General features: G+C 42.8%; 2 protein-coding genes across 5 annotated transcripts; one reads left to right on the forward strand and one right to left on the reverse strand.

The window, feature by feature from the left end:
- Window positions 1-7127: 7127 nt before the first annotated feature.
- SOX30 (SRY-box transcription factor 30) lies at window positions 7128-19776 on the reverse strand. Its single transcript, XM_082213540.1, has 5 exons — window positions 18374-19776; window positions 13215-13454; window positions 10747-10983; window positions 9485-9977; window positions 7128-7585 (listed from the first exon to the last, which is right to left on the reverse strand). Exons 1-5 carry the CDS (start codon window positions 19371-19373, stop codon window positions 7204-7206), a joined length of 2352 nt encoding a protein of 783 aa, XP_082069666.1. The 5' UTR covers window positions 19374-19776; the 3' UTR covers window positions 7128-7203.
- Window positions 19777-19906: 130 nt separating this feature from the next.
- Window positions 19907-27142, forward strand: THG1L (tRNA-histidine guanylyltransferase 1 like). 4 transcript variants are annotated; one of them, XM_082213547.1, is made up of 6 exons: window positions 19907-19983; window positions 23019-23195; window positions 24421-24590; window positions 25516-25604; window positions 26343-26450; window positions 26856-27142. In XM_082213547.1, exons 1-6 carry the CDS (start codon window positions 19922-19924, stop codon window positions 27015-27017), a joined length of 768 nt encoding a protein of 255 aa, XP_082069673.1. In that variant the 5' UTR covers window positions 19907-19921; the 3' UTR covers window positions 27018-27142. The 4 variants fall into 4 exon arrangements, with proteins under 4 accessions (XP_082069673.1, XP_082069671.1, XP_082069672.1 ...); XM_082213545.1 differs by lacking the exon at window positions 19907-19983 and adding an exon at window positions 20381-20746; XM_082213546.1 differs by lacking the exon at window positions 19907-19983 and adding an exon at window positions 20762-20898.
- The last annotated feature ends 407 nt before the right edge of the window (window positions 27143-27549 follow it).

Consider the following 27549-nt stretch of genomic DNA (forward strand, 5'->3'; position numbering starts at 1 on the left):
TGTCCTACTGCTGCACTCTACCCACTAAGCTACATTGACTTTATAGAATTTATGGTGCAAAATCTGACTTTGGTTTATGGTTGCCCTTCCAAAGTTTGCCAGTTCCATGCATTTACTGTGCCATCTTTGTGCATGGTGCTCCACAAAGAACAGATATGGCAGGTCTGTACGCCAAGGGGTTCTGGAAGAAGGGAAACAGGAATAGTGAAAGGAGGGTGGGACTCAGTTTCTACCACCGTCCCTCAGTTGCCATACACACATATGTAAACATCTACATGCTGTTTTCTGCTCTTCAGCAAAATCCTTCAGCAAAAAAAGAGGTCTTTTTCTCCATCAGGTTTCCAGTTCAGAGGTCATTCCACTGAGGCAGCCATCACTTCATCCCTTGGAGTGGTAGCCAAGTGGTAGTGTAACTGCTCTGCATAGAGAAGGCCACAGGTTCGATCCCTGGTGTCTCCATGGAGAGTTCTTACCAGTCAGTGTCAACAGTACTGAGTGAGATGAACCAATTGTTTGACTTGGTATAAAGGCAGCTTCCTATGTTCCTTTATCTGTTGTGAGCTCAGTGGACCATGGGACATTGCTTTTCTTGGCCATTTCTGGTCTCTCCTTTTGCCTGTGTGTTCTGTCCTTGCATCTCCACCTTTGTTGAGCCCTGGGCTGGGCAGTGGCAACAACCCAGCTGGGTTAGGCAGGCACAGCTGCACAGTATAAATGTCTTTTTCTGGCACTGTGCAGCTTCCGGCTTGCTGTGCTAATGCAACACAATAACTAGCCACATTGTGTGAGGGCCTAAGTACTGTTGTGTCCTGCTCATGTGGCACTCGGCAGAAGATGTGACTGCGCAGAAGCACTGCATTCTTAGCTAACACAGACAGGGGGTTGTATTTGCAAACTTTATTTGAGAATGCCCCCCCCCAAAAAAGAAGAAAACTACATTCATTGTGGTTTAATAAAAAGACAGGCTGAAAAGGATCCAAGAAGGATGGCTGCTAAAGTAATATAGCGGTTCAGAGAACAGCTTGGATGGATATCATACTAAATCTCCAGGATTCATTTGAGGAAAGATGGTTGAACAAATCATCGTTTCAAAAAAACCAATCCACACTGAAAAACAGATAGATATAAAAGATAATGCCTGTATTATTCTCTGTGCCTGGAAAGAGCACCAAAAGCAGCTCCCCACCCCCCACCCCGTGCTGATTGGTGTGTGGAGAGGGGTGATTTTTGCCAAGATCACAGCTGTGGAGGGAAGGCTTAGACCTCACCTCCCTGCACACCGACTGCAGTGCTGATAATTACTATTGCACCTACCTACCCTATGACCGCGACCACCACCAATATGTCTGGTATTTTCTTTTTTAAAACTCGTGGTGGGGTTGCTAATCACATTGTTAACATGGTATGCAGCTGCACTCTCAGAGGGGAAAAGTAAAAAGACAGTGAAAGAAAGAACGCAGAAAGCAGAGCTGGGGGCAGTGAGTCTTGGCCAGACCTCAACAAGGACAACCCAGATGGTGTGGAATTGTTTTTAAATGTGTGTATGTGTGTGTGTTAGAATTGTTTTCAATAGTTTTATATATGGAACGTCTTATAATTTCTTGTTTTACAGATGTAACTTTTCTGTTTGCTTTACCATGGTGTATTTTATTGTTGTAACCCCAATTTTACAAGGGAGTAACTCCACTGAATACAGTGGGCCTTACTTCTGGGGAAACATGTATAGGGTTACATTGTTAATTGTGAATAAGAGACATGCAGACTTCTATTTGGGTGTATAAACACAAACAATAAGCACTAATGGTAACAAATCGTAATTTATTTTTTCCTAATTGCTCAGGTTTGGGGAATCTGTGGTCTTTCAAATGTTTCTGGGCTAGAACTCCCATAATCCCTTACAACTGACTAAAGGGATGATGGTATTGTGGAGTCCAACAATATTTGGAGGGCCAATGGCTCCACATTGCTGCACAGTTAAGATACTTTTTATAACATTTTATTTTCTTCTTCATTTTTCATATCTCCATAGTGAAGTCATATACTCTGTGCTTCTAGTCTTTCTAAAATACACCACACATACTAGGGTTGCCATGTTTCATAAAGTAAAGAAATTTTTAGGAAACACCCAAAATTGTTGATTTCCCCCCTTGCCTAAGATCCAGGACAAAGCACCAGATGTCCAGGGAAATCCAGACATATGGCAGCCCTATATTAGGCCTGAGCCATGACGCTAAAAATAGGTTCTAATACAGTGGTACCTCGGGTTAAGAACTTAATTCATTCTGGAGGTCCGTTCTTAACCTGAAACTATTCTTAACCTGAGGTACCACTTTAGCTAATGGGGCCTCCTCCTGCTGCTACACGATTTCTGTTCTCATCCTGAAGCAAAGTTCTTAACCCGAGGTACTATTTCTGGGTTAGCGGAGTCTGTAACCTGAAACGTCTGTAACCCGTGGTACCATTGTACTAACTTCTGGTGGTCGCTGGCCTAATTTAAACTCTGAAATAATTAGCTCCTTCGTTTTTGAGAGTTTGGATTTAAGGTCACAATTGTGAACAACCAGGAACAAATGTTTTTGGGCATTTTCAAAGCTTTGGTGCTTAAATCTTTTGCCAATGGTGTGTTTGCATTCCCCTAAAAATGGACGGATTCAGAAACTTGTGAAGTGATATTCATGAATTTGAATGGGCAAATTAATTCTGAATTTGAGTAACTGGAGTTCATTTTTGTCTGGAACATATGTTAATGCCCTCCCACATGGAAGTCTTCCCCTCTATCCAATGGGTTACAGAAAACAGTTGATGTTTCTCAGTGAAAAAACAGTGACATCTGCACATGTTTAAATGTACTTTTTCCTTTGTAAGCACTGTATGCAGCTTAATGTCTGAAAGGGAAGGAGCTTAAAAAATTGCAGCTGCACAAACCCAAAAGTCAACAGCTACCCCTGATTTAAACATTTTTGCTGGCCCTGTTCCTCTGCCTGCAGCTGCAACCTGACACACACAAATCTAGCAGGTAAACATTTCCCCACCACTTCAAGCCAGGAAATATTCGTCTGTGAACTAAAACAATTGTTTATCAGGCTGCTGTTAAAAGCATAGGTGCAGAAGCAGTCAAAACCTCCTACCTAGAATGTTAAACTCTCTCCTGCTGATTTTAAAAAGTAGTTCAGAGTTACATGGATGTCCCTAATCTCTAAAAACTTCCTTAGGCAACATCCGAAGGGCCAAAAATTCCCTACAACTGTTTTAGGATGATCAGGATTGGGGGTGTCACTTGCCCATTCTTATTACAGTGCCACACAAATTATATTTTGTGTTTATACCTTGCATTGGGAGGAGGCAAATACAGTTGCTGGACTACTCTGGAGATGACAGATTCTAGAGGTGTACTGTGGCATTAGTTTTCATAGCCAGTTCAGGTGCAGCTGTTGTCCTGCAACTGATGTTGGCTCTGAGCCTCTGGCCTACAAAAGCTTATGCCATGCAATCTGTTAGTCTTGAAGATACCAAAATACTCTTACCTGAGGTAATAAGCAAAAGGTTTGACTCCTGGACCAATTTAAACTATTTCATACTGTGTATTTCAAAACAAACAAACAAAATCTGTAAGAGTTTAGCCATTCTTTCAAATGAAATTTGCCTATGTAAAAAGGTAAAGGACCCCTGGACAGTTAAGTCCAGTCAAAGACGACTATGGGGTGCGGTGCTCATCTCGCTTTCAGGCCGAGGGAGCTGGTGTTTGTCCGCAGACAGCTTTTTAGTCATGTGCCCAGCATGACTAAATCACTTCCTGCCACAGTGGTACCTATTTATCTACTTGCACTGGTATGCTTTCAAACTGCTAAGTTGGCAGGAGTTGGGACAGAGCTCACCCTGTTGCGCGGATTCGAACTGCTGACCTTCTGATCGGCAAGCCCAAGAGGCTCAGTGGTTTAGACCACAGTGTCACCCACTTCTTGGATTTGCATATATATATATTACAATGAGTGAAAGTATTAACCTTCCCCCCAAACCAGACCTTGGCTTTAAAAGTGCATGGCAGAGCTTTGATGTGATCGCGCTTTACTGTTTGTCATAATGGAGAAGGCTGCTCAATGCATGCATTTCATATGGTTGCTAAGGATTTTGTTGCTGTTTTACTGGTTGTGTGCCTTAAAAGTCAATGGACACAGATATTTAGCTGCTAAAACTTTCCCCATCACTTTGGCTGAAGACAGATGGTAGTAATTTCAGAGCTGAAAGTGGGTGGGGAAAAGCACTGTTGGTTTTCTTAACTATGGTGTGTCCATTCCTAACACTGCTATCTGTGGTAAACATGTACAATTCAGCGGGGGATGGGGCAGCAAAACTAGCAGTTGGCTCTGCCTGCCACTGACTCTAGCTCCACCTACTGCTGGCCTCCCTACCTTCGGCCCCATGAGTTCTAAGGGGCACCAGCCACCACTGCCTACATCCCTCAGTCATATTACTTTCATGCAAAATATTCCAGTCTCCATCCCTGGCATGCCCAGATGCAGCTAGGAAAGATTGCTGCATGAAACTCTTTAAAACTAACAGGAGCAGGGAAATATTCGATGGAAATGAGATCTGAGTCCTTAAAAGAATCAAATGCGATCTCAAAATACAGTGGTGCCTCGCAAGACGAAAAGAATCCGTTCTGTGATTCTCTTCGTCTAGCGGTTTTTTCGTCTTGCGAAGCAAGCCCATTGACGGATTAGCGCTATTAGCGGCTTTTAGCGGCTTATCTGCTGATCGGATCAGCTGATAAGCGGCTTAGCGGCTTAGAAAAAGGGGGGGGGAAGGAAAAAAAAACCCAGCAGGAACTCGCAAGACATTTTCGTCTTGCGAAGCAAGCCCATAGGAAATTCGTTTTGCGAAGCACCGCCAAAACAGAAAACTCTTTCGTCTAGCGAGTTTTCCGTCTTGCGAGGCATTCGTCTTGCGGGGCACCACTGTACTGTGAAAACAAGGAAAGGGCAGTGACTTTTTCACAGTTCAGAGTTTCTTTCCTCCATCTCCCTTCCCTGTGTGTGATTTCCTCCTATCTTTCTTGGATAGGATAGAGCCAAAGCATAGTCCCACCAGCACGCTTACGGTTTGCACTTGCCCCAAAGTGGAAACCAGGGTGGACTGTGGCTTCCAGTCTTGGTCTGCATAGCAGAAACCATGCTTTGCTAGCTCAAGTGAAACGGCAAGCTACAGTTTGCCTCAAACCAGGAAATGTGGGAAGGAATGGAAACATGCAAAGGGAGGAGGGGGGTCGTGTGAGCCCAACGGTCCAGCCAGGCTCGTTCACATAGCACCTAAGCATAGTTTGGCATTATGTCTGAAACATCAGTCTGGATTTAATAAAACTGCAGTCAACCAATATATGGTTCCAGCTAGCCAATACTTCAATTTGTTTTTAAAAGAAAAAAAAAAGATTGGGGCAGGACAGATGGGAAAAGGCAGATGGAGTGAACAATCCGACAGCTGTTTTATACTTTGGAGCCATAGTTATGTGGGAAATAGCACATTTGCCCACAAGAATTCTTGAAGGTCATCTTTCACCCAGTAGTCTGTTTCGGAGCTAGGGCATGCTTTTAGCTATTAATAAGACTTTCCCTTAAAAGCACTATTGACATAGAATGCACAATGGAAGCTGAGGGTCTGGTTGCAGCATTCATGATGGATAAGCCTGGTCCTCAACTACCTTAACTGTATTCAGCACAGTTGGAACAATGTACTGGAAATGCTAGGTCCAAAGTATAGAGCAAAACCATAAACCATAAAGATATTGAAAGGACAAACTGTACACAATTTTGATGAGACACTGCCAACGATTGTCAGTGAAAATTACCAGTGAAGTATATGAACTTCTTTGTTGCTTTTAGGTTTTTCTGCTTCAGTTCTGACTGCTACCTTGAAATATATTATCATAAGGTTGTGTACTGTCCGCATTGCTAGCATTCTAAAAACGATTTTTAAAAAATTATAATAAAATCACCCCATAAATGTATAGAATGTATAAACTTTTGAAGCAGCCAATCTTTTCTTTTATAACAAATATCCCTGAAGAGACTTTAAAGTGGTTACTGTGTTTTCACTTATTATTACATGGACACAATAGGATCATGACATTCTTAATTCATAGTTCATCACAATATATAGAGCTAACAACATACAGTTCATGTGATTTTATTTTAATGTAACAAAAATGGAACAAATGTACTATCAACCCCGCCCCCAAAACAAAGAAAAATATAAAAATAAAAATGTTTTCTAACATGAACATTTAGCAACATTACCTTCTGTTACATCTATTTTTCAAAAGATACATTTAAAATGTATGCCTGAGATATTACTGTTAAATATACTCTGGTATAGAATCATAGCCCACTTGTATACAACACACAGCTAGATTCACCATTACTTGTTCATTCAACAGTCTCATTTATGTGGGCTTTAAATATGAAATCCTCTTATCGAGGAGGAAGTTAAAATCATAAGAGGGGCTGTAGAATTTCAGACTACTATGTAACCATTTTCAGCGCATATATATCTGAAACAAGTGCTTTAAAAAGATAGCAATTTTAAAATCCTGAAAATAAACAGAATTTCACTTGCTCCATAAATATGTAGATTAGAATGAACATCCCACTATGTCATCTAGGAACATAAATAACAAAAGTTCTGAGTTAGGAAAGTCTGCCCCCATAAGTGAGTGATCCTATTACCATGTAGGATTAGACGGGTAAGTCTCTAGAAAAGCCTGGCGAATTTATCTGCTGCTTGTGGCATTGCATCGACATAAAACTGATGGCATTATGTCCTGACTCCATGAATGAGTCACACCTTTCCTTGGCATGCATGTAAAACTGAATGCATGGTGCAGGTAGATCACTGCTGTGTCTGTGCAGTATCAATAAAGTGCATCTGTCTGGAAGTTTGACAGAAAGGTGGTGCACAAACATATAATACAAACAGCTCAGTCTTATGACCTACCCTGACAAGGTAAAGTATATGAAATCAGGTGTATTCAGGTACAACTCCTGCGATGGTACAGTGCCCTGAAAAACCTCCAATGTATCATAACAATTTTAAAACCTGGATCAATTATGTCTTCTTGACCACACTCACTAAAATAGTGTTATATGACCAACATGTTTTATTTCATGCTTTAAAAAATTATGCTGGATACTATCATTTGGGTTTTTTAAATTACAAATCTCTTAACACCTTTCCTTCTTCCTCGTCATCACTATCAGTCACATTGACCTGCTGTACACTAGAGGGTGTGGATGGGGTTGCAGTAAAAACATTCTCAAGGGCCCCAATGTCCAGCTGTGGCATAGGATTTAAGTATTCTTCTTCAGTCTGACTGTGGCTGCTGTAATAGGATGTCCCTTCTAAGCTCTCGCAGCTACGGGAGTCTTCGCTATGTGTATGCTCATCAGGATACTCTCTAAAAGGATAGTCTCTATTCAGAGCAGAAAACATCGCCTCATGTTTTTGATACTGGTCTTCATAAAAGCCAAGACATTCAGGCATGGAGCTGGGGAAGTTTCCGTAGCCAAATGGTGGGCGACTGTATGGACATGTGCTGCAGCAAGACAAAGATGAGTTACATCACGGCTTTTATCATAAAACTGAATGATATATTATAGCTTGTTTGTATTCAAATCTGGAAACCAGTTACCATAATAAAGGGATTACCTTAGTCATGAGACACAATTGCAAATAGAATACAATAATATGGCCGTGTTTCAAAAAGCCAAGATGTGTGCCCATGGTACATTATACAGAATAACTAATTTAGAAGAGACAACAAGAACAGGGTGGGGACTTGTACCCCTCCACCTATTGTTGGACTCCAACTCCCATCAGTCTGAACCAACATGGCCAGTGGTTACACATGATGGGAGTTGGAGCCCAACAGCACCTGGAAGACCATATGTTCCCCTTTTCTGGTCCAGAAGGTCATCTAGTCCAGTTAAGCAACCAGGGGCAGGACCATGTAGCCACATACATCCCATAACTCTTAATACAGACCTGTTTTTTTGTAATGAATGATTCCAACTTTTGACCTATACCACACCTCATAACACCTCTACCACACTTCATAACATAAAATAGCAAACAAACCATCAGTATAAAAGTGAAGTAAAACTGAAGACTACATCAAAATAAACAGCTTTGCAAAATACTCAATTTAACTAGAAGCTTTTTGAAACAAACAAACGATATACTAGCAAGCACCTCAATAAGAACATTACACAGTATCCAAGCCACCACTAAAAAAGCCCCCTTCTTCATAACCATCAGCCTAGCTTTTAGACTGTGGCTCATTGAGCAAGGTCTTCTAAGCTGATATAAGCATGGGTGAATACCAACTGTTGCAGAACATGATGGCCTTTTGTGATAAGGAAAGTGACATGAAAAGGGACTGGAAACTTCTGTGATAACACTTGTTTGATGCAATACAGTGGTGCCTCGCAAGACGAAAAGAATCCGTTCTGTGATTCTCTTCGTCTAGCGGTTTTTTCGTCTTGCGAAGCAAGCCCAATGACAGATTAGTGGATTAGCACTATTAGCACTATTAGCGGCTTTTAGCGGCTTATCAGCTTATCAGATCAGCTGATAAGTGGCTTAGCGGCTTAGAAAAGGGGGGGGACCGCAGGAACTCGCAATACATTTTCGTCTTGCGAAGCAAACCCATAGGAGATTCGTTTTGCGAAGCACCTCCAAAACAGAAAACTCTTTCGTCTAGCGAGTTTTCCGTCTTGCGAGGCATTCGTCTTGCGGGGTACCACTGTATTGACTAATTTCCCCACAAACATATCAGGCTGAATGCTCATTAAACAGGTCATCTGGAGATGACCAAAGAGTCAAGAGAACCCGAATGAGAGGTTCTCCTTTCAAAGGAGGAAAGTGAGTTGAGGAGAAAAGTTTAAACAACAATGTCAAGGTCACAGATCAAATTTAAAAAGCAAGAATGAAAAAGAAACCCTTAAAAGAAAGCCCTTTGGGCACTGCAAAGTATGATGAGAAATGTTTCAGTGGAATGAAATGAATAGAGGATAAATGTGTGAGGAAAGAGGAAAAAAGGATGGACAGAAAGGAAGAGTATACAGTCGTACCTTGGAAATCGAACAGCTTAGTTCTTGAACAGTTTGGCTCCTGAACGTTGCAAACCCGGAAGTGACTGTTCCAGTTTGCGAACTATTTTTGGAAGCCAAATGTCCAACAGGGCTTCTGCAGCTTCTGATTGGCTGCAGGAGCTTCCTGCAGCCAATCAAAAGCCGCGCTGTGGTTTCCAAACATTTTGGAAGTTGAACGGACTTCTGGAATGGATTCCGTTTGACTTCCAAGGTACGACTGTACATGGAAATTCACACAGGTTCTTTTCAATCTTTTCCTTGTAGAAGTCTGCAAATCCTTCCGTGGTTGTCTGTCTACATAGGCACCTTTACTGCAGAACACAAATAAATAGCTACATTACCTTGATGGGAAATAATGGGGCCCAGGTAAAAAGTAAGGATGATGAAATGAAAATCGAGGAGGAGCTCCGAACAGGGTGGCTGGATGACCGATGGGAGGAGGTTGATAAACGTGTGGATGGGGGATGGGAGGAGCTTGAGGAATGGGTCCATTTCTAGAACAAGAAGAAACACCTGAGTACTCCTTAGGGGGTTGACTATTTGAGACACTGTATCTGGAATGTGTGGTGTTTGTATTATTTGGGTTCCTGCTTGCGCTTTCGATAGAAATCTGGGTTGGTCTCTTTATAGAGCAATTTGTTCCTGAAGATACACGGTGAGCTTCTGTTGGTGAAGGTGCAGCAAAACGCTGAGGTTGAAGCACTGGACGAATCGGCAGATTTGCCGTTGAGGCAGCCAGTGGCGCTGTGCTTCCTACATTTGGCTGGAACAGCGTAATAGGGCCTGGATGCTGAGCAGAAGGACCTGGCAGCTGGATAGTAGAAGGGGCTTCACCTTTGGAGAAGAGAAAGTATTAGCCGTAAGTGAGAAGGTCCCATTAACACTACGTTATAAATATTATACGATGTGATTATAGAAAGAATGATTCATGAAATAGCACTGGATCATCCCTCATCATTTTTTAAGCTTTTCTTTAATATAGCATAACCTATGGTTGCCATATGTCCAAATCGTCACTTTTTGAAATATGGCAACCCTAGCATAACCTACTGCAGTTTCATACCCGAAGACATCTATGGATGCAATTTCATGAATCAGCAACATTAAGAAAGACATTCAATATTTAGATTGTTATTTTTTTAAAAAAATGTCTTTTCTTTATAAAACTCCCACAAGTTTTCCTCACAATGATGCCCAGTATGCAGTGTGCTGCCATTGAACATGGAAGGCTAAGACTTTCCAGGCACTTTTTGGCAAGTCTCTCAATTCTCTATCAGCATAAAACTGAATCTTTTATAGAGAACTGAATCGCTTTTGCTTCTCTCATCAGACTTAACAGACATTTTGCTAGTAAGAATAATGACTCAACTTTGCTTTGAGAATGATTAAAACAAATAAACAAACAAACATATAAACATTCTGTAGTTCACTAATCTAATTTGGAAATGAATTAATAAGGCTACCGCAAAACTATGGCCACATCTCATCATCAAATATTCCTACATAATCCTACATAATCATACTCTCAACAAGAATACAGACATTGGGTTTTTGTAGTTCCTATCATATAATGAACTCACATAAACTATTGGAATGAACTCACAGACTGGGTGTCCAATGCTGTTCTGTACGCTGGGTATGACCACAGAGTAGGTGGGAGATCGGAAAGGGTAAATGGTGGTTGGATTTGTAGTAATAATATTCTGAGATGTCCCAGTAAAGACAGTGGAGGCTGTCATTGGGCTGGTAGCAATGATATTCTGAGTAGTGCCAGAGAATACTGTGGAGACTGTCAAGGGGAACCGCTTCCTTTTGCCAGGTCGTGGCTGGTAAACCCAACCTGTGGGAATATAAAAGAGTAGGCTCACTGAAATATAATGGGTTATTTTATTTCAAAACTGATTAATGTAATAACAAAGGAAGGAATGGTGAAAGCTCTTTTGGTAGATTTGGAAAGCTAGGATAAAAGTGTATAAATATGAATACTCTGTCACAATATAAAAAAGTACTATCTAAAAAAAGAGGGCGTTTAGGATGGCTTGTAGGCCCTCAGAAAAATAAGACATGTAGCACCCCTCTTTTTTCTCCATGGATGCTAGCCCCATCAGTGTCCCAGCCCCTATTCCTCCTTCCCACTATTCTTGCATCATTTTTCTTGCAGGACAAGTACCCAACTGTACTGTGTCTAAGAAGTTATTACTACTCTAATACTGAAAAATATTGGTGCCTAATTAAATTCTCATTTTATTACATCAAATAATTTCTGCATTATTCAAGCTGCAATGCAATACTCACTGACATGGATTAAGCATCAATGAACACATTGAGATTTACTTTGAAGTATAGGTAAAGGGACCCCTGACCATTAGGTCCAGTCATGACCGACTCTGGGGCTGCGGCGCTCATCTCGCTTTATTGGCCAAGGGAGTCGGCGTACAGATATGAATACGCTGTCACTCTTCTTTGAGTCCAAGTTACATACGGTAATTCGCCTTTGCTTTTTTATTTGTATATTTGTATTTATGTAAAATTAGATCTTTGGGCATCATTACATTATATGCTAGTTAAATAGTTGAAAGGGATAAGAAAATGAAGGAATTGACTTGAAACAGGAATATACAGGGTGAGTCCTTTATAAGAGGCCCTGTGGATACAGAGTACACATGTTCCACGAAGCCTCTTTTAAAAGACTCACCGTGTGTGTGTGTGTGTGTGTGTGTGTGTGTGTGTGGTGGGAAATGCCAGAAAAAAGAGCCTGAGTTTTAGTATAGGGGAAATGGTCATGTTAAAATGTGTTTTAATTGTGTATATTTTATTTTCCCAATACTTACTCTGTTAGTTAATGAATTTCATAGAACATCAGTTGGGCAAAATGCCCACATTCAAGGCTTATTACTACAATCCTGAATATATCCTACCTGCCATCATAAAAAAGACTATTACTACTTAATGCTAGTGGCATATAGTTGCACCAGTATATATGACCATGTTATGATTGAAATGTCTTTAGATGTCACATATAAGTAAGCTATCCTTTGTCCCAGCCAGTTTTATGCTATGCAATACAGCTGTATCACATGATGGTGTTGACTAGAGTACTGCTGATGTTTTATTCTGGCCTATTAACTCATATGCCAGTATTCATTTTACAGAATTTTCTCTGGTGAACAGCTCAAAATGTGTTGGGTCTTAATTTTTATTTTATTTTATTCATTTCCCAAGATTTATATAGCACTTGACTGTAATAAAACCTCAAAGCGTTTTACAACAAAGAATAAAACAATAAAATTATCTGTAAAAAGCAGTTAAAAACACTTATTCAAAACATCCAGAAATTATTAAAATCAATAATAGTAATCAGATTGAAACACATCAGCATTCTACATTCCTGGATAGGCTTACCTAACAAAAATGTTTTCAAAGGGCACCAAAAAGAGTACAGTGAAAGCACCTGCCTGATGTTAATAAGCAGGAAGTTCCAGTGTCTGGATCAAAAGATCAATTTCTTATAACTGCAGAACAAGTATTATGTTGCACCTGTAACAGTGCCAGTTCCGCTGGTGGAAGCTGTCAGTTGAGTATATGTAGGGTAAAGTGATCTTGCAAGTAAACTGGTCCCATCCTGTTAAGGGCTTTATATACTAATGGCAACACCTTGAACTTGGCCCAGTAGCATTTGGTATAATAAATCTGCTATTGTACTCAGTTTTAAATACTTAAATAATGTCAATGGCAGATGCTGTAAAAATGCACATGTGCAACATCCATGCATACAAGAACTTACAGAGTACAGCTCCTTTAAGCAGCTCCCTCTTCTGAACTCGTTTTTAAACTTTCAGAGCCTGAAAAGAACCCACTATGGGAATAGAAGGGGTGGGGTGGTGACAAAAGCTTTAAGGAAGACTGCCTCGTGGTTCCTGCATGGTGGTGGGGATTTTTTTGTATTTCCTTCCAAGTATCGTCCTTGATACCTTTCCCCATTCATAAACCTATTTCTGGGTAACACAAGGCACTGCATCAAGACCATCAGATGTTGAGAAACATGTAAAAAAACCAAAACCTATTTTATACCAGGGAATTCTTCTCTGTGCTTTTCTTTAATCTTCTGAGCTTCATCATAATAAGGTTTCTTTTGCTCTTCTGTGAGTTTGTTCCACTCCAATCCAAGCTGAACACTTATCTCCGCATTATTGGCAGCAGGGTTAGCTTTGGCTAAGGCTGGCCGGTGAATTCTTGCCCACACCATAAATGCATTCATGGGACGCTTGACATGGCCATCTCTGTCTTTGCTAAATGGAGTGTCTGGTATCCCTACAGGAAAGAAAGATGGATGGGTAGGCAGTATAAGTACCATACAAAGTTTGTAGTTAAAAATACAGTAATGAGTTTGCTAATGATTCTGGGCTCATTACTTTAGTGCAGACTATAGAAATAAAGGTCAAGCTCCAAATAACCATGAAACCATTGTCATAAGCCCACAGGAGCGTTTGGCTTATTTTCGTTAAATTTTTATAAGACACCTTTCTGGATCAAGTCCTCTCAAGGGGGCCAACAGCAATATACCAAAAGAAATACAGTAATAGAGAATGGCAGTGCATATGCTATATTTTAAATGTGATACAGTACTGTAATGTAATGGGACTTTTAAAAAAAGCTTCCATAAAAATAGAATTCAGCTGCTATAAACACATTTCCAGAATCACAGCAGGAAAGGAGTAACAGCAACTCTCTCAAACCACATGGCAAACTGTGCTTGAAATCGAAGGGAGCTTCACAAGTGATTTGTGATATGGCAACTTTTTTCAGACAGAGCCACATTCCCTTCCAAGGGCCATGTGTCAGTGGTAGGTGGCACCAAAGACAAAAGTGGGTGGAACAATGAATGTAAATTTTATCTTTCTCCACTAGGCTAGTTTTACACACTCTCACTCACCCCTTCCATCAACTAGACAAACTAGAGGCATTATCAGAGTTCAAGGACATATTCCAGCCAGTTCAAAGTGTAAAGTAGAGCTGGAGAGGAGTAGGTTTTGGGGTAGAGTCCTCAGAACCAGACAGGGCTATGATTATATTTGCTTACTTGAAAAACAAATATTTATTGATTTATCAACAAAATCCCCTTCATTTTTGAGTGTAGGGAGGTATTGCATACTGCCAAGAACACTAGAGATGGTGTCTTTGTGCTCCATATATATATATCACACTGCCAAAACAGCCACTGCATCTGTTGTGATTTTCCAGAGAGGGAGCAGTAGACTGTATGTCTGAGTCCCTCCTAATTCCTGGATCCAACAAGGATCCAGTTGCTGTTGGAATAGCCAGACACGTTTCTTGAAAATGGCCCTGCAAGTATGGGTCATTAAGGTAACAAAGGAAGTGGCTCTGTGCCACAGCAGAAATGAGTGGGTCTCCCTCCCTCAACTGTCTGGCAGTTAGAAAGACAAAAGCAAGGGAGGTGTGTAAGTGGTAGAGGCTGGAAGCAGCCTGGGCAGCTGAGAGACACACAGCCATGTCTGACTTGTGCTGGAATCCAAGGCTGTGGCTATGGGAGAAGCAAGATGCTGTGAGCACCTCCATCGCAGGCTCAGGTTGTATATATGTGTAAATAAACCATATATCCTAAAGACACCATGGTCTCCACTGCCCCTCATTCTGAGGAAACCAAACTCTGGGTAAGTGCCTGGAACCCCTGGATCTCGCACTACTCAGAGACTGGGGTGGTGTTCAGTGGTATATAAAACATGCTCAGGGAAGGGCGGTGGACACAGGGGAACAGGAAAAACCCAGGCAATACCCAGCAATCAGAGACTGCCTATCTGACATACAGGGAGTCATTTATTAGCACATGACACGTTGAGTAGGGGGTGCGGTTATTGGGTTGTTCTTGATTATTGTTTTTATTTATTTATGCCACATTTATACCACGTAAATAAATAATAAATAAAATAAATAGGAAGAAGACACACAATATGGCACCCACACAATTTCATCAGCAGAATACCTGCAAAGAGCACACACCCTTACTGGGACAGGGATTCAAGACCCACTGGGGGGACGGGACACTCTAGTTGACAACCAACCAGGGGGAGTGGCCAGAACACACACTGACAGCAGCAGCAACAGCAGCAGTGTCTCACTCTGTAGGGCAGACTTTGCTAATATGGTATGTTCCATATATTTTGGACTACCAGTTCCCATCATCCCTTCCATTAGCCAGGTGTAGCCCGGGGGGGGGGCAGGGAGGGGCAGTTGCCCCCCGTCAAGTAAAACAATATAAATACTTAACTAACTGACCAATCACATTGGTTCTGCCCCCCCAACAAAAATCTCCCCCCCTCCCAAATATCCTGGCTATGCTCATGGCCAGGTGGCATGGCTATTGGAGTTGTAGTCCAAAATGTCTGAAAGGCATCAAGTTGGGAAAGGGTGCTGTAAAGTATGGAGCTGGGAAGCAGGAGAAAAAGGTTTGAGCATCACCATGCAGAAGGGGGCAAAATGTCCTGGCTCAACCCCATACTGAGCACTTCCCTAACAGTTCTGCTGCCACTGCAGCAGACATCAATCAGACACATTGTGTGGAATTTGTTTTCTCCATGCTTCAGTCTCAATATAGGCACTGACACCAGCAGCACAGAGCTGAAAGGAAAAGCCCTAACTAGGTGAAACAGCTTATGATTACATGCCTGAAGTGTTTGATTTGAATCCAGGGTACATCCCTACACTAGGAAAGGGGTGTGTGTGTCCACCCAAGCATACATCAACCATTCAGGAGGAGCACCACTTCCAACCAATAGCTGTTCCTGAGTCATTTTATCTCAACCTGTGGGTCCCTAGATGTTGTTGGACTACAACTCCCATCATCCCTAGCTAGAAAGGCCAGAGCTCAGGGATGATGGGAGTTGCAGTCCAACATCTGCGGACCCACAGGTTGAGAACCACTGGCTTAAACAGATATGTACTAAAAGCAGAATATTGTTTTTAGGCTAAGGTACTAAACTTTACTCATACATCTGAATCTAAGCTTCCTGAATTATTTCAAAGTACAACTATTAAGGATTGGAATGCATATCAACAACTTCTATTAATCTATGAAAACAATTACATATCCACTACAGATGTTCCTGTGGTCAGAACTCAAGGGATACAGCTTAGAAATGGTGAGACCTAAATTTAAAGTTGTCTGGTGCTGCAATCCTATGCACCCTTATACTTGGGGGAGTAAATCTCACCGAAACTAATGTAGACATGCACAAGATCACATAGCAAGCTTTTTTGTGAGATCTAAACTTGGCAAGCCTTAAATTGCTCAACCTTTGTGTCTGACTTTGGAAAGTCACTCAAGAGATAATTCTGAACCCTAGTATTTCAAAAGTATCCCCATTAATTTCACTAAGATGGGTAATTTCACCAGACTGGAATATTGCAATACATTCTATGTGGGGCAGCCCTTGAGGCTGATGAGAAAACTTTATTCTTGAAGGGTAGTATTGAAATTTATTAATTAAAAATTTACTTTGAGCATGTTTGCCTCCTACTTACTTGCACTAAGCAGAAACAAACCATGACATCTGGCTTAGAGTAACAACCAAGCCAGCGATCAAGGTTTGTTTTGCTACAACAATTCATAACTGGTAATCTTGGCTACAAATCATAGTTTGTTGGGAGCAATGCCTCCAAGTTCTACGTTGCTCACTGTCACTTCATTGAGTTGGCACAAGGCTTGTTACTTCCCTCCCCCTTGAAAAGAACATAGAGCTGAAAGAAGAAGTTGAAAGGATGGCACTCTTTTCTACTTCTTCTTTCTTCTCTGTCTGCATTTCAGGGCTCAGAAAAATGAAAGGAGGAAGGCATTGCTCTTTCAGCTCGATGTGCTTTTCAAGACTCAGATCAGCTCCTGAGCTGCTAACAGAATGTGAAGGGAAGAAAGTAAATAGCATAGGAGGGAAGGAGGAGTTATCTGGGAGCCTGAAGAAAATGGATCAACCAGGGGAAACAGGTGCCATGGGAATAAGGAAAGAGGTGCACACATGTGCCTTTGCACATTGGAGCCAGTAAATCAGATCCTCTTGGAATTGCAGAATTTTTCACAGGTGTTTCCCAGAACCGGTATCACATCATATATCACGTGTCAATTGACTGAACCATGGATCTGGTCCTTTCCAGAGCTGCCATGGCACAAAGACACTGATCTTAGGCAGAGATATTCCTGGATCCTCATAATACAAGGGATCTCTTCAAAACCATAATCAAATCACAGTCACCTGTGTCTGCAGATATATTCTGTAATTTATTGGGGGTGTTTTTTGTGTGTAAAGATTAAGAGTAGCCATACTTTGATTAGTATTTTTGATTTGAAAGCACCGGATCTGCCTTTTCTTTTTTTAACTGTGTTGTGTACCACTATAAGGTGGGGTTGGGTTTTTTGGGGGGGGGTTTGCGGAACCCCACATAAGATCATGCAAATTCAAGAGGATTCATTTTAATTCAACTGGATTTGACTTTTACCAAACATTTTGAAAAACCAAACAATCTCTGTGTGTGCTTTCTTTCTGACTACTGGGAGGACGGGGGGAAGCAACTAGAGGTGTTGGTGCCCACAATACTCCTTCAAAATACCTAATGTGCCCAAAGGCTCAAGAATGCTTTATGGGTAAAAGTCTCAGCCAAGCCTACTTCAGTATTGTAGTGAAAATAAAGGTGGATGTTTGTACAGTGCCCTGGGCTCCTTGGAAGAGGGTCAGAACAAGGCCTAACAGATTTATTGTGGCATAAACTGGCAATGAAGTGGATACTGGTCTATGAATGCTGATGGCACAAAATGTTAGTCTTTAATCTGCCACACATGAAAGAAGCACTTTGTTGTTTCTTCTGAGGATCACAGTTAATCTCTGTCCCCTGGTTACAATGTATTAAAGAGGGCAGGGGCACACTTCTGCAACAGAAATCTCCTGCAAATGTTAAAAAGTTGTAGATGGGACTTTGCATAACTGACCATCTTCATAATATTTGATGGTTGCAACAGCCAGTAAAGTATACAGTGAGCTGTTGTTAATTGCATGAACTTGAGAGAAGCCCTATCTTCTTTCTGTCCCTTCATTTTAATTTTTTTTTAAAGTTTGGAGTAATAGTGGTGCAGATTAATGTGTATGAGCAGTTCTATCCCGGTGTTTACTTGTACATAATAGCGACTAAAGGGCAACTTGGCAAATTCTATTATACCTATCTACTACCTGCATCTGAGGGTAGCACTGTGAGAGGCACATCTTTCGTTTCTATTTTCACTGAAGGCTCCAGCAAGGACTGCATTTTAAGGGGTACTTGTGCCACTGGCACTTTAGTCACTCTTATGAGCTCAGATGGAGGTGGCCCCTGAAACTGGATTCTAGCCCCAGGAGGGACAGCATGGAGCGTGACAGGAATCTTCAGTTCTTGAGGATGCTGAGTCCCGAGAGGCTGAGCCAAGTCAGCATCTTTGTGGACATGAGCTGGGCCGTTGGAGGAGGGGCGAGGCTTGGATGCGACCTCTTCCCTCCCCTTGCAAGCTTCCTCGCGAGGCTCCACCAGTTCCGTTTTGATGGCCCCTTCTTTTCCGGACCCCAAGGCTTTGGCATCACAATTCTCTTCCACCTTCACCTCTTTCTTGATCTCCTCCGGCTCTTCTCCTTTCCCCACTTTGACTTCCCCCCCTCCTTTCGCGCCGCTGCTTCCCTCCTCCTTCCCTCCTCGACGACTGGCAGCCGCCCTGTGCTCCCCTCTCTTTTTCTTGTTGCTGCCGCTCGTCGGGAGCAGCTGGTTCTCTTGCTCCCGCTCCTCCGCTTTCACTTGCAGCACCTTCTGCTGGCCATTTCCCTCCGCCGCCGCCGCCTCTTCCAGCTTCTCGCAAACCCCAGGTTCCAACCCGAGGCCAGGCTGGCAGAGCTGCCTGGCAAGGCAGGGCTGGTCTTCCAACAGGTGCTGCTGCTGCTGCTGCTGCTGCTCTTTATACGCAAGCCCTTCCCCAGGCAGCGGAGGTTTCTGCTCCCTGCGCAGGGCATTTTGCTTGGGGTGCAGCAGGGGGTGCTGCGGCCCCCCCTGTTTGGGGGAGAAGAGCAGGAGGTGCGGGTCCCTGGCCCCCTGCCCCGAGAGAGGGTGCAGGAGAAGGTGGTCCATCCGGGGAGCGCCCTGCCAAGCCGCGGGGTGCAGGAGGCGGTGCTGCTCTCGGGGGGTTTCCCCCTGCGCCCCTTCTTCCATGCCGCAGCCCGCCCCCCGGGGAGAGGGATTGTTGCGGGGATTGTGAGCTCAGCCTCCGCCCTCTGTGACCGCCCGTTTGTTTCCTGCGGTTGGTTCGCAAACGTTCTCGGCTCCCCCTCCCACCAGGGGCACGCGCGCCGCGCTCGGACCCCCGCCCTCCGGCTCGCAGGAGCCTCGCGCCGCCTCGGGGCACCGGCGGGAAATGGCAACAGCCGCGGGGCTGGGTCCACGTGCCTCCCGCACTTTCCCCTTCCTGGGGTGTCGCCAGGGCGACCCTGCGGGCCGCGTAACAATGAGGTCGCCATGGAGACCCCCCGGGACGAACCCACGCGCCTTTCCCGCTTTTTTGAAAGGGCTTCGTTTGGCGGCGGCGCGCGCCCGCCCGCCCTCCGCCGGCTCCCTCGCCCCCAACGTTCCCTTTCGCCAACAGCTGCCGCGCGAGGCGCGCTTCCCTCAGTCCGTGCGCTTTCAGCGCGTCGCCTCCTTCCTTGACAAACACCAGCTCATTTCCCCCCTACGGGATTCCACCCAGCGTCGGGGTTGGGAGGATGGAGACGACCACGGCGAGGATAAAACTTAAAAGGAGTGCGGGATGGGTTACCCCCGCACGGTGCGACACGTGTTGCACCTGATGGTGGGAAGGGAGGATTCAACGGGCAGAGGGAACTGGGTTAATGGAGACCCGAAACAACACTGTCCGAATCCCCATTAAGCACGTTCGCCCGCCTTTCCTCAACCCGGCGTCGCGGGACTACAACTCCTATCAGTCCCGGCAGGCTTGGCCAGTGGCCAGGGATGATGGGAATTGTAGTCCCCCGGCACCAGATTGAGAAAAGGCAGGCGCGCGTGCGCACATAACACACACGGCGCGAGGACCTCTTTTCCTCCCCGCCCCCATTAAACGCCCCAGAGCAGCCTACGCACATCCAGGATGGGCGGCATCGAGACTGGAGGGCGTGGCTTTCAGCCTCGGTTCGCTCTGCATTTATCCCGTCGCCTCTGCTGCGAGGCTTTTTGCGCCCGGCACTGCGAGGCGGCTAATGCGGTTAGGGAGCTGCAATCCCGAAAGACCTTGCGGCGTCATAGAGACTGACGGCTAGAGCGGAGGACGGGGGGAAGGTTTGTATGTGCGCGCGCGCGCCAGCCTTCCGGGATCGCGCAACGCAGCTTCCGCTGATGCTGGCGCTGCCTAGGCTTGGTGTTGTTCTTCGTGCCGCCGCCGCCGCTTCCCTCGGTCTGCGCGCGCGGCTGAGCTGCGGCCGCGTCGCCATGGCGAAGAGCAAGTTCGAATACGTGCGGGGTTTCGAAGACGAGGCCACGTGCTTGCCCAACTGCTGGGTCGTGGTCCGGTTGGACGGCCGCGGCTTCCACCGGTAAGCCCAGCTTCAGCTATTGGCGGCAGCATGGTTGCCGCTGGCGACGGCTCAGCCAATGGTGGCGGGAGGAGTGAGGAGTGGAGAGGTTATGGGCATCGCGCAATGATAGGGAACCGGTGGTCGGATTTCAGGGTAGCAGCTGCCCTTGGGTATCGGGAGGGCTCCACCCAGAGGCGGATGCGGGCGGGGCAGCATCCTTGGGACACAGCTCCTTAGCCAAGGCGGCCACTTGTCGTAATCTGAAGACCACTGTGGGAAGCTTTGGTTTGGGAGGATTTCTCCGTTCGGTGTGCGCGCATCTGTTTATTTCGTAAAAATTCTGGACCCACACGTCCTTCCACAGGGGGGACGTAAGTTTCCCTGCGGGAGTTGATGAGGGTTTGCCAAACGTGCCTTCCTCTTAAGCACGTTTTTTTTACTCCCCACAATCAAGTGGTGTATAAATTTTATGAAGCTAAGTTCAGAAAACGTATAACCACTTGATTGTAGGGAAAACCCATCAGAGCACTTCACAAAAAAAGCAATAAAAGGATGCACAAAAAAGTTTACAACCATAATTTAAAACCCTGATTATTATAATAATTTTAATTTATACCCCATCCATATTGGTGAGAAAGTTAAAACTGCATTATAATAGACTTAAGACAAATTAAAACTCATGCAATCTTCCTAAGCATCTAGGTAGGGTTGTCTGAAAAAGATTGTGTTCAGCAGGTGCTGAAAAGAATACAGTATGCAGGGAGTTCGTGATATTATATGGACCACCCCTCCCTTATTGCATCCACCTGTTTCACATCTTGTAACTCACAAAACTCACTTCCAGCCATCCCCTATTGGTAGACCAGATAACAATCAGTATTGTCATGAATATTTGAAAAGCTGTAATTGTCCTGCTGCTTCTGAATAAGGAAAGGAGGAATGGAAGGTTTTCATCCTGCTTAAAAAGACACTAAGCTATATGAGTTACAGCTAGGATTCTTAGTAGTGCCTCAGTGGAAGTAGTTTTACTGTTATATACTGAAGTTCTCACCCTGGGCCAGCAGGGGGATACTGTAGATAGTTTTCACTTAGGTCCACATATGCAAATAAGGGATTGAAAGTGACGTTCAGTCATAGAATCATAGAATCATAGAGTTGGAAGAGACCACAAGGGCCATCGAGTCCAACCCCCTGCCAAGCAGGAAACACCATCAGAGCACTCCTGACATATGGTTGTCAAGCCTCTGCTTAAAGACCTCCAAAGTAGGAGACTCCACCACACTCCTTGGCAGCAAATTCCACTGTCGAACAGCTCTTACTGTCAGGAAGTTCTTCCTAATGTTTAGGTGGAATCTTCTTTCTTGTAGTTTGGATCCATTGCTCCGTGTCCGCTTCTCTGGAGCAGCAGAAAACAACCTTTCTCCCTCCTCTATGTGACATCCTTTTATATATTTGAACATGGCTATCATATCACCCCTTAACCTCCTCTTCTTCAGGCTAAACATGCCCAGCTCCCTTAGCCGTTCCTCATAAGGCATTGTTTCCAGGCCTTTGACCATTTTGGTTGCCCTCCTCTGGACACGTTCCAGTTTGTCAGTGTCCTTCTTGAACTGTGGTGCCCAGAACTGGACACGGTACTCCAGGTGAGGTCTGACCAGAGCAGAATACAGTTGTACTTTTACTTCCCTTGATCTAGATGCTATACTCCTATTGATGCAGCCCAGAATTGCATTGGCTTTTTTAGCTGCCGCGTCACACTGTTGGCTCATGTCAGGTTTGTGGTCAACCAAGACTCCTAGATCCTTTTCACATGTACTGCTCTCAAGCCAGGTGTCACCCATTTTGTATTTGTGCCTCTCATTTTTTTTTGCCCAAGTGCAATACTTTACATTTCTCCCTGTTAAAATTCATCTTGTTTGTTTTTGCCCAGTTCTCTAATCAGTGATTGGATAGTTACAGAAAGTGGTTACAGTTGCGTTGTAGTGGAGCTCTATATAAGCAGGCTGGCTGAACCCTTTAGTTCAGTTCTGTGAATAAACAAGAGCTGTTTGAAGAATTGCTGTGTTGTCTGATATGTTCACCCACAACTTAACATTTACCTTCCATTTGGCAAAAATGTGAAGAAGTTACAAAAATCTGCTGTTTTTAATAAATTATAAATTAGTATTGCAACTAAAACACAATAGCATGCATATGGGATCCAGTCCAAAATTAAAAAATAAAACCATGCTGATAACCACTTTAATAACTTTGACAAATTTAATTTATTTGTATTTTTCCCTTTTTGAAGCTTTGCTGAGCAACATGGTTTTAAGAAGCCTAATGATGATCGTGCTCTTAACTTGATGAACAAGTCTGCACAGACAGTAATGCAAGAATTAGAGGATATTGTCATTGCCTATGGACAAAGTGATGAATACAGCTTTGTTTTCAAAAAGAAAAGCAACTGGTTTAAGAGAAGAGCAAGGTAACTGGTTTTAGAGCTTCTCTCTCCTCCCATCCCAACCCAATATTTGCATATCTACTCTTCATACAATATGTTTTAAATATAACCAGTTTGTTTATATTTTATTATATAGTTATGCAGACAATAACTCATAACAATTCTGATTTGGTAAAAATTGGCAACTTTTTAATAAGTGCTATGTAAAGGCAAGGGGTGTACTATTTATTTTGCTTAAAATTCATTTTCATCTGAAATATAAAAATTTGACAGCTGTTGTATGCATGCAACATGCGTTGCTTTTCATAGATTTGGTAATGGCCTCCTTTGATGTTCATGCAGTAATAATTGCAGAAAACAAAAGAAATGCAACCAAATTGGGAGGTGGAAGGGTTTTGGTGGGGAATTCAGTTCACAAGGTAGGAGAGCAAGTAACAAGGAATGTATACAGATAAGCTTCAATTTGCACATTTTCATTGGTATAGTCTCTCCATTTGGCTTAGTAGGTGGTCATCAGCTGCTGTTATTAGCATATGATATGCTTTAAGAATGACAGTATAGTGTGGTTTTCATTCTATGTCATGATCTCATTGATGCAATCAGCCATCCAGTCCTGAGAGTTGACTGAGCACTATTATGTATGATAGTTCAGCCCGCAAATGGCCAAATTCATAGAATCTTCATTTTCTGTTATCCAGTTTTCATATGCATGCGATGCTCTCAACCTCCTGGACTTGGAAAATGTAGGAGTGAATCATACAGATCTGGAAAGCTCTGAAACATTCAGCCATTAATGGTTTACGGTAAATGTGCCTTTTAGTCTGTTTCACTCCTTCCTGCTAGTGCTGGGAGGAAACAAACCATGATTTCTGTGTTTTAGGTTTTGTAGTTGAACCAGGGATAAAGGTTTCTTTTATTCCCAAGCAAACTGAAGTATAGCCAAGGTTTATTTTTGGCTTACCGGTTATGGTTTGTCGGAAGAGAACAAGCCATGATCCATGGGTTGGATGTAATGCTTAGCCAGGGATTGTGCTTTGTTTCCTTTGTGCACAAGCAGGGAAGAAAGAAGGTGCTCTCTTGGGCATGATCATGGTAAAGTATTAGCCATGGCTTTTGATGATGTGTGAACGGGGCCATTGAGTCACATGCATTTTTGCATTACATAGAGTACTCAAGTGTTTATTTATTTGTCAGTATTGTATTACTGATGTTATTAACTTTCACTTCCTTTTTATTTTCTGTTTACAAGTAAGTTCATGACTCATGTGGTCTCCCAGTTTGCCTCCAGCTACGTTTTCTATTGGAAAGATTACTTTAAGGACCAGCCTCTTTTGTATCCACCAGGATTTGATGGGCGTGTTGTGTTATATCCTAGTGACCAGAATTTAAAGGACTATCTTAGTTGGCGACAAGCTGATTGTAAGCATCTCTTACACACATGAGAAACCTCCACCATCAGGTTTTTGTGTTTGTTTGTTTGTTTGTTTTGCATGGGTTTTTATTGTTGGTCAGTATTGCCTGTAGTTACAGAGAGTTATCCTTCAGCTGGGATATTCCAAGACTCTTACACATATGGAAAAAGTTAAAACCTTGGAGAGGATCCAATTTTATGCCACAATGGGAGAGGCATTGCTTTCATGTCTTTTCCCCCTGCATCCCAACGGCAGCATGAGAAATGCAAACAGTGTTATATTCAATTGTGTAGTAAGATGTGAACCCTGCTGCTGCCTTCAGAAGTCTAGTCAATGAATGTAAAAGGCATGACAAATAAGATGGACATTCACAGCAACCCATGTTGTTGTTGTTGTTCTCTCTTCACTGCACACAGCAATTTACTTGCATGTTTTCTTCCACCCCACCTCCCCCCACCAATTATCTGGTTACCTGACTGAGTAGTGTTTCCATGAAATGGATAGCAGTAGTTTTAGATTGGCTGGATGGTCTACGGAAACCCTCATGTTTGATGTGACAAAAAAACTGCATAGCAGGAAATTTTATCTATTTTAAAAACATGTCACAGGAACCGTTGGTAGGATAATAATATATAGAACACTGAATACTGAACCAAAATACTGGACTTGGATAAAAAGACATACTACTATTTTTACAATATCATATTCATATAATAGTTACAGGTAGGTAGCCGTGTTGGTCTGCCGTAGTGTGCATGCACATGAAAGCTCATACCAATGACAAACTTAGTTGGTCTCTAAGGTACTACTGGAAGGAATTTTTTTATGTTCATATATTAGTATACAAGTCCTTCAGTAACTACTTCTGTGGCAGAAAGCTTGTTCAGTGTGCTTCCCAATGTAGTCTGATGTTTGTTATTTCATTCCTGCAGGCCACATAAATAATCTCTACAATACAGTATTTTGGACTCTTGTGCAGAGAGGTGGCTTGACACCTGTACAAGCCCAAAAGCAACTACAGGTATGAAAGTCTTCTTTCAAGATTATGCTAAGTAGTATGTTCACTCATGCTTGAGGTTTTAATGCCAGCATCATGTGCAGGCATTCAAATTACACAAGTGTTCTTGGCAATGAGAATTGGGAGTCTGGATGAGGTTGAAGGCGTTTGTAAGTGACACAGTTATCATAGTGCAAGGGTGTGTGTGTGTGAGAGAGAGAGAGAGAGAGAGAGAGAGAGAGAAAATAGGTTACCTGGGGGCCAGATGCGGCCCAATCATCCTCTCAATCTGGCCTACAGACAGTCCGGGAATCAGTGTGTTTTTATTTGAGTAGAATGTGCCCTTTTATTTAAAATGCATCTCTGGGTTATTTGTGGAGCATAGGAATTCGTTCATTCCCCCACCCCCACAAATATAATTTGGTCCACCACATGGTCTGAAGAATGGTGGACTGGCCCACGGCTGAAAAAGGTTGCTGACCCCTGGGTTAGATTTTTTTAAAAAACTATATCCAATAGCTTTATCTTCCTATCTCCATATTAGTATGAATATAACACTTTTCAAAGTTTAAAAACCAGGTGGAACAAATAAGGATTAGCTGTTTGTCTAATTGAGAGCAGAAAAGGGGACTGGTGGGTTGTGTATACTCCATTCTGTCTCCAAATACAGTGCTCAGATCTAGATGGAGAGGAGTCAGTGTTTTCATATGCCTGTGTGGTAGTGTTTTTATAAGAAAAAAAATATTTTCTCTTTATCCTTAGGGAACAGTTGCAAGTGACAAGAATGAGATTTTATTTTCTCAGTTCAGCATTAACTACAATAACGAATCATTGTTGTATAGAAAAGGAACTGTTCTACTGTGGCAAAAGGTAATATAATTTTGACAGATACCTATTTGTGTGTAATGCATTTTACAAACTGTTATATAAAATACTTACCGTACTTGGGAGGTAAGTGGTTTTTGACAGTCATATGTGTGCTGATTTTCCAGGTGTGTCTGCTTTTATAACATTACCACTGTTCAAAACTTAAGCCTAGAAATGTTCTGGTCTTCAGTGAAAAGAATAATTCCTCTGGTAACTTCACTCCTCAAATTTTAAGTAGTGAAGGTTCAATAGGAGCACATCTGCCACTGAAAGACCAGAACTTTACTAGTGATGATTCTAATTTGAGAGTTGTCTCATATCATAGTTTTAAAAGAAATGAAACTGGAATTGCCTTCTAGCCTACTTCAGTTCTGCGATTCTACATTAATCTGTCACCTGTTTTTATAGGTAAATCAAGCCATTAAAAAGAAAATTAAAATTCCAGAGGAAACGGAAGAGAAGGAAGTTGAAGTGACCCGGCCAAGGACTACAGTAGTTGCTTTGCACTGTGATATCATTGGGGATCAGTTTTGGGACCAGTATCCTGAAATCCTAGCTGATGATAGCTGACATTTGCCATCTGGATGTTGGTGTGAAATACTCCATACAGTTTACTCCTGCAAGGACCATGGGAGACGGATAGGTGAATGGCCCAGGATGGATATTTCAGTAAACTTGTGTGGTGCACTTAAGAAGCCATGTAGTGCTTGTATTCATTTTTATAGTTTCATAGATGTGTATGTTTTCCCATCAAAATTTTGAGGTGCCTTACAATAATATCATTGTCAGGTTGATAAACTTTTTACTTGAAAAGGAATGCCTTTAATTTAGGCTATGGCCCTCAAAGGCACTCTACTGGTACAAGTCCCATGAGATTTTGAGCTGCCCATTTAAAACTGAAAACATTTAAACTCCTGCTTCAAATTAAGTTCTATCATCAGGGAGCCAAGTTACAAATTATCCTAGTTGCTAATGTCTCTGGATTATATGAGTGATAAACAAAATACCCTAGCAAATGGCTGAAACTAATTAGGAAGTCTTCTCTCAAGTGTAAATTAGTTATGGCTTTTTTGAAAGCTATGGAAACATAATTTCCCTCCGT

The sequence above is a fragment of the Podarcis vaucheri genome, assembly GCF_965113315.1.
Source record: "Podarcis vaucheri genome assembly, chromosome: 2".
Lineage (NCBI taxonomy): Eukaryota > Metazoa > Chordata > Lepidosauria > Squamata > Lacertidae > Podarcis > Podarcis vaucheri.

Bases quoted from the DNA above. Each gene is read 5' to 3' on its own strand.
- SOX30 (XM_082213540.1), bottom strand. From the start codon at position 19,373: ATGGAAGAAGGGGCGCAGGGGGAAACCCCCCGAGAGCAGCACCGCCTC. The intron at 13,455-18,373 runs GTAGTAGATAGG...TCTTTCCTGTAG, and splicing joins AGTGCTACCCTCAGATGCAG to GGATACCAGACACTCCATTT. The intron at 9,978-10,746 runs GTGAGTTCATTC...TCTTCTCCAAAG, and splicing joins CAGCATTGGACACCCAGTCT to GTGAAGCCCCTTCTACTATC.
- THG1L (XM_082213545.1), top strand. From the start codon at position 20,499: ATGTGCGCGCGCGCGCCAGCCTTCCGGGATCGCGCAACGCAGCTTCCG. The intron at 25,605-26,342 runs GTATGAAAGTCT...CTTTATCCTTAG, and splicing joins AAGCCCAAAAGCAACTACAG to GGAACAGTTGCAAGTGACAA. The intron at 26,451-26,855 runs GTAATATAATTT...CTGTTTTTATAG, and splicing joins CTGTTCTACTGTGGCAAAAG to GTAAATCAAGCCATTAAAAA.